Genomic DNA, 7,430 nt, shown 5'->3' with positions numbered 1-7,430 from the left:
AAAAATCTTATTTTTTTAAGCATCTCAGGTGTGCACGTGCCCCTGTGCCATTCCATAAATCCACTTATGTTTATGTGCATACACTTATATAACTACTGGTAGGGTCTGTTAAAAACAAGGAGTGATGCAGGGGAGGGATAAGAGGTAGGATATGAAATTCACAGGAAACAGTAAAGTGTGCTGATTAAAATAAATAAAATGATGAAACATTAGTGAAAAAGCAATTGACGGTCCTTCGTCGGCCTCCTTGGTGGCGGGGATGTCCTCTCCCACCATACCGATGGTCGCGGGTTCGAGTCCCGCCTGGGTAGGTTGCCCCTTCCAGGACATGGTTGTGTGTGATTGTCTGTTGATTGTCAAGAACTCCTTATGTTAAGGCCTTATTGTGTTACTTTCGGGGGCAATTGAGATAAATAAATAAAAATTGATAACAACAAACAAATGGTTAAATAGTTAAACCCACATAAAATGAACCAGAAAATATTTTTGGTGAAATAGTGGATGATGGGATGAGGTAAAAATGAGTCAGAACTTCAGTTGATTTAGTGTTTTATTATCAGAATGACAATCTAAATTACATGGAATCAAGATGCTAGTAGCACAGATTAATGATTAAATGGAAAATAATGATGGCACCATTGCCCTTGTATAACGTTTATTTACATGGATACATTTTATCGACTGCTTATAATTTTGCTAATAGTTTATCTCAAATAAAAAGTAAGTTCTAATTATTTGTATCTCTTCATTTCGGAATTTTTCCCTCATTTTCAAACTTTATTTTCTAGAATAGGCCAATAACCACGATCAAGAACCTCCTTCAAAGTTTCAACCAGTTGTTTGGTTACATTTTCACCACCCATGTTGGCAAGCATCTCGACATGCCTGTCATCATTTGCCTCCCATAGCTGAGACATTTCTTCCCTTGTTTTATCATCCACCAGCATTACAGGAAGGAAAAAGGCTGTAATAAAATAGCCATACACTGCATGTTTGGCAAAATCATCTTTAAAAGCTTGTAGGCTAAAAACATTTTCTAAATTTTTTATGTATTCTGGTTTTTCCTTGGGAGAGAGGGCCTTGAGTGTTTTGAGAAGTGTATTGTGATAGAGATCAAACAACCTATCAAATTCTTTTGCTCGAAATTCAGGTGTGGTGCTAAGGAAAAAGAAGAATGATAGGTCGATGGCTGGGGAAGCATATCTTACAGTTTGGAAATCAATAAGCTTTATGTCAACAGTTGAATTTCCATTTTCTGAGCCCTCACTGAAAAGCATATTATTTCGGCAAAAATCTCCATGGCATAATGTAGCCAAATTATTTTTTGGCTTGGCAAAAAATCTCATCAATTTATATGGATTCACTGTTATCTCCTGAAACTTGAGAAGACGATCTTTATATGCAGGATCTTTTTCTAATGCCTTCATGACACGGCTATTGCAAGCTTTTAAAGTGTCATCCAACTGTTCATTTAGAGTTGACTCCTGAAAGTAAAAAAATTATCTCATCAATATTTAGATTTTCATCTAGGATACACATGATAAAGAAAGAAAACATGAGTGACCCATTTGTTTAGGGTAATACACACTCCTCCAATTAATGTTTTACAGGTGTCTATCTTAGATCTTGATTATAAATGGATAGAGTAACTCATCATGAAAGGAAGGGAAGATTAGTCATATTCTGTATATCAGATTTTTATGGTGCAGAGGGCAGCAGTCAATTTAATAACTTGAATGATAAAAGTTAAGTTGTGTGGTGCAAGATGAGTTGATAGGTTTGTGATTTCCTTGGGGCTATAGTTAAGCATGAATCAATGTTGTGAATGCTGCCACTTTTTTCCGCCCATCACATGGGTCATGTTGGTGCCTTTGACTGTCTATGCTTGAACATTGGAAATTAGCATCACCCATACTCAAAATTTCACTGGTGTTCCGAAATGCTTGGATTGAATTGAATTCCATGCATGTGGTAAAACAAATCTTCTCATTTGACTACTGAAATTTACAGAAAGATTCTCTTCTAACCCAAGTCAATTATAAGTAAATTGGTTGGTGCAATATCTTAAGAATGTGGGTTTTGTTAGGGAAGTATCTTGGGAAATACCTTAGTGTTATTGGATGAATTAGGGAGTAGAGGAGAAGAAACTACGAAAGTATTCCTATTATGGACAAGTAAATTTAGGAGCCGCTAAATGACAGCACCTTCCATAAAAGAAGACTAGATAACTAAAGAAAGAGGCTAAATAGTTCAGGCCTGAGAAAAATGCACGGAATACTTTTCCACAGGATGAAATACAACAGCCCAAGCTCTACTCGGACTCAGGTCCCTGGCATAAAATATACTTCCTGAGGTGTACTCGGGCCTGGTCTTCAAAGTGTTAATCTAATAATACCCTGAAAAATTTTAGAGAATGAGTCCGCCAAATGGAAAGACCCCAGCTATTTTAACCCCTCACATAGTTTTTGAGTGATCTACAGCAAAGCATCAAGGCTCAGAAAGTTATGTTGACATCACTGGCCATTCCTGTCCAATTATCTTGGGTGTTATGCAGCGTCACCTATCACAGAAGCAAATTGGGTACTGAGCCTCAGCTCTAATTATGCCATTTACTCTCCATAGGAGAGCAACTTCTTTGTTTTCCCATTGAGGTTTCCAATTTATAAATCAGCTGCAATCACTAGACGGTGAACAACCTCATCACAGCAACTGAAACTGGTTGAAAGGAGATTCATGAAAGGGAGAACCATAAGGTGAGAGTGAATGTTACCTCAATACGGGCAGTGGCGGCATGTGCATATACACATGGTGGCAAGTGCACACCCAAAGATGAATGAATTATAAAAGAAAACTATTCCTTTACCACGAAATAGATAAGAAATCTACATGTCTTTCTACATATGGATTAAATATGAAGCTCCAAACGCTACAGCTATCTCCTTGGCAAATTCACCGCTCTACAGATGTGCGATCCTGTGGCATTGTGCCGGGTGCATATTCGGTATATGCGATCGCTTGAGGGTGCTCAGGTGGGACGAGGTAAGCAGGGGGCATGCCATATTCAAATGGTGTTGGGAGCTGACTCAAAACGACATGAGTGCAAACGCACATATTTGGTGAGTAGCTCGCAGGTAGTGTAGCGGTGTAACTGCCACCTACACTACCTGCGCTCAGGATCCCAGTCCATCAATGCATTCAGTGCCATTTAGCAGCATTCCTTTGACCTTCATGCCCTGTTGGGAGTTGCAATATTTTCGAGGCATTCTGTGGCACACTGGTGTTGCCATCTGTCAGTACTAGATTTTTGTATTGGAAAACAGCTTACAACTGTGTGAATAAGTCTACCGTTTCTTGTTACAGTCTTAGGAGTCTACCATTGATTGTTAAAGAGAATGGACGTTTTTCTTTCTTACCCAACATGCCCTTTTTCATCATCGTATAACTTGAATTAAATGGTGATGATGAGAATGAAAAATTAAATATTTTTGGGGAAAACAGAATGAAGATGAGAAGATGGAGCTACTCTTGCATGGATAACTGGGATATTGCTATGGAGAAAGAGAAGTTTTGGCCATAAAGCAAGTGCTTTATGAAGGGGCAACTAGTTCGGAAATGTTGCAGAGATATTTTTCTTTTGGCCTTTTATTTGTGATTTGTAGAAATTCAGATAAAGAATGCTCGTTGAAAGTGTATTTCTATTTGGAGAAGCCCTTGAAAGAAGAAAAATTTATGGATTAAATAAAAACCTATTCCGGACTTTGAATACTAATTTTAGGGGGTGCAGTGAAAAGCAGAACTCGAAACATTTTCTGGCTGAATAACACTCTCTATGCCAGTCACAACTAAAATTACTATTTATCACCAACACCAATGGTAGAATCCAGTTCTCCCCCCAAATGTTCCTCTCTCCAATATGTCCCCTCCAAATCACCCCCTCCCTAAATAAAGTCCCTCCCGAAAAACTCTGGCTACAGCCTTGTAGCTTATGCGTTGAGTTTATATACAATGTTTATGTGCTTATAGCTACTCAATGGCCGTGGCGCAGCGAGGGGGGGTTTTGGGGGTTAAACCCCCCCCCCAGACCTCAGAGAAATATTTAAGTTTAATCCATTTCACTTAATTGGATTGATATTACTAATAGAACAGTGTAAGGATTAATAAAATATCTCTCAGAAAGCCATAAAACTCACCATTTTGAACCGTTTATCTTAAAATTCCGCAATTTATTTATCTCGCATCTACCGCTTATCCTGTTGGGTATTCCATACCACCATACACCCCTGTATTAGTTGCACCTAACCCCCCCCCCCCCCCCCCAGCTTTAATTCTTGGCTGCGCCCCTACTCAATAGCACGTGCCTTGCTTCATCTCTTCCCTCTCCCTACTCTCTCAATTTCCCCTTCCTGTTTAACTGTTGAGAAACTCGCTGTATCTTGAAATTTTCGGGAAATTGATTGAGTGATAGTTTTGTTAAGTGGTTGTTAAGGTTAAATGTTTCATTTTCCTCGTAGCCTTCAACATTTTTCCATTCAATAATGGTAAAATCGGATTTTTCACCCCGCGAAAGTCGGCTTTAAATATGTCGATATCTATCCCGCGGAATAGAATTATTTTTTTTTAATCATGCATGGATCCTTCGTTGTGAAGGAATACTGTACTGATGCCGATAGATGGCACAAGAAGCACAATTCACGATCAAGGTCGTTACCACGGGCGGGATGGTTTGGCAGCCCGCACAGCACTCAGCCTCTCGTCTACGCCTCAGATGCCGCCCTAGTGACGGGAGAATTTCTGTTGGCCACCGCCTCGGAGCCTACAGTTCACGCGCCTCTTCTTCCCGTCCGCACAAGAGGAAAAAAACTACTAATGGAGCTAAATTGAGGAGGCAACAGTCGAAATCCCTCCACGAGTGTGATCTCGCGGGGAATGAACACGCACAGTGAGATTTCTTCGATAGCTCACAACTACTTTAAAGTATTATGTAATTAATGACTGGATGTTCGATGCGAGGCTCAACCGCTCAACCAACGAGAACTGATTCGAAGCTCGAGATAAGAATGCGTACGAATTTGAAACGCTATTTGTTCACCTTGAAATGCTAAACTTGACCATCCGCCTTCTCGCTTCTAGTATACTCTTACTATAACCGCCGATAGCGTAAAATAGCATAAATAAATGGGAAAGAAAACGGGTGATGGGTAAAATTGTTTAGATTTGCATGAGAAGAAATTATTAGAAAAAGCTTACCTTGAAACTTCCGGCTACTTCATTGAAAGATTCCCCATCCACCTCACGCCACTTGTACGCCAGAGCATGGGAGCGAGCGATGGTCTCCAAGGCTTTTTCTACGTGTTTAACGTCTAAACAATAGCGGTCTCCCAGTTGGAATTTCTTCGGCCGAAGATCCTCTAGTGCCACTACTGCGTCATCGACGTCGTAGTAAGCATAGAAGCACTTTGGAAATATGTCACAATTCCAGTCACGAATACCTGCCTCTTTTATAAGTGAATCAAATCGAGGAACTACTTTGGAGTACCACATAATTTCATTATGAAACTGATTCTCGGAGTGCAAGGCCTCCCTGACCACCTGTTCGTCTACTATAAACTTAAGGAACAAGGATTGTGACAAATACTCTTCAGATCCACCTTCCCCTTTTCGTAAACGAATGGTAATCGCGTACGTTGTGGAAGCGAAGTTGTCTTTCTTCCCTTCGATGTGTTCGACATCGCATCCAGCGATTTGCGAACCCTTCCAGGGAAGATATGTGTCCACTATTTGCTTTGCCAGCACGTCCTTTATCCACTGTTGTCGATTTTTACGATCCATTTCGAAGAGCGTCGGCCTGTTGAAATGGAGAAGATACTGCCACACTGAAGCTCTAAAGCCGACTGGCCGCGACTGGCTGTGCCGCTCAATTGAGACAAGGACGCCCAAGCCTGCTTTCTCCGAGGCTGCGTCACCACTGTTAACAATGAAGCTTATCACGCATCGCAAAGCAGTGGCGGATGACTAAGTGGATAGTTAAAAGTTCACGCTGGCATTTCTTATAAATTCGGCTAGGCTCCCTGTGCTGAGATCGCTTTTTTGGTCTATTTCAAGGCCCTGACCGGAAATTTTTCGGGTACGGGTGTTTCATTCGGATTGTGCGTATATTTTGGTTGGGGGTACTTATGAAGTACCTATCAGGGGCGGAGGGGGGTTCATTACTATCTTTGGCGCCTTGGTTGTATCCAATGGGTACTTCTTAAATAATACGTCAGAATTATTTCGTCGATAATGGAAGGATTATATCCCTAGACAAGTTTCTTTAATAAATTCGTCGTTTATTTATTAGACATCATTGCCTTTTAGCTTGCGACGCGAACACTTTAATCAGAGAGCCACCTTGAAGATTGCGAATATTTCAATTTTTCTAATGACGGCGCCCCCCCCCCCCCCCCCCCCCCATTTATCCGCCTCTTGAATGTATCCTCAGAAATGTTGCGTAGGTCAGATCGCCTAGACCTCCATCTCCGATTTCTATGCCTTTGGCCCTTAAGTAAGGCAGGCATTTCACTCTGGTAGGAGATCTGTTATTATTATTAAAGTATTATACCGATTAAGGTATGTCTCCATGGAGTACATCAGAGGCATTCTGAGAGCCTCTCCTTTCTTCATTTACTTCCCTCTTCAATTCACTATAAGGCCTACCCCCTTATATTCTATCAAAAAATCCTTTTCTCTTTCCTCCTCTCTATCGGTTACCCAATATTCTACCCTCTAACTCTGTTTTCGACGCAATTCTCTTCCTGATGTCCTTACTGCTGTATCCGTTTTCGTCTAATGTGCTCCCCAAATAATTGAATTGCTCTACCTGGTCAAGTATTTCCCCTCCTACTTTTACCTTGAGTCTCAATTTACTAGCTCGCGATGGTTTATAAAACCGCATAGCCTTGGTCTTCTTGTCCTTAATCCTCATCCCATTCTCCTCACAACGCTTGTATAACGTATCATCTAGAGCCGGCAGGCCCCTCGCTGACTGACTAAACAACGCCTGATCATCCGCGAACCTCACTGATTTAAACATCATTCTTCCCACTTTTTCTCCAGTTTCCAACTCATCCCAAGTCTCTCTTATCATCTTCTCAGCTTACACATTCAAAAGCAGCGGCTATGGAAGACGGCATTGCCTCACTCCTCGGCCACTACCCTCACTTGCGCCGCCTATGCCATATAAAGATTACGAATGAGTCACCTATCCCTCCAATCTACCCCTTTTTTCTCAATAATCTTCATTAACTTTGGCCAGTCCACTCTCTCAAATGCTTTTTCAAAATCCATGAAACAAACATACACGTCCTGATCATATTCTAGCTTCCTCTTCACCGGGGTCCTCATTATCGCTATTGCATAGGAAATTGCATCACTATTACATATCATATTGCCTA

At 41.0% G+C, this 7,430-nt stretch overlaps 1 protein-coding gene across 1 annotated transcript; it reads right to left on the bottom strand.

Annotated features, from left to right (window-relative positions):
* Positions 1-532: 532 nt before the first annotated feature.
* Positions 533-7,123, bottom strand: LOC124159708. Its single transcript, XM_046535619.1, has 3 exons — positions 6,887-7,123; positions 5,248-6,012; positions 533-1,484 (listed from the first exon to the last, which is right to left on the bottom strand). The coding sequence occupies exons 1-3, from the start codon at positions 7,121-7,123 to the stop codon at positions 771-773; spliced, it is 1,716 nt and encodes a 571-aa protein (XP_046391575.1). The 3' UTR covers positions 533-770.
* Positions 7,124-7,430: the final 307 nt, after the last annotated feature.

The sequence above is a fragment of the Ischnura elegans genome, chromosome 5 (genome assembly GCF_921293095.1).
Source record: "Ischnura elegans chromosome 5, ioIscEleg1.1, whole genome shotgun sequence".
Classification (NCBI taxonomy): Eukaryota; Metazoa; Arthropoda; class Insecta; order Odonata; family Coenagrionidae; genus Ischnura; species Ischnura elegans.
This window is presented reverse-complemented; position numbering and strand designations above follow the sequence as displayed.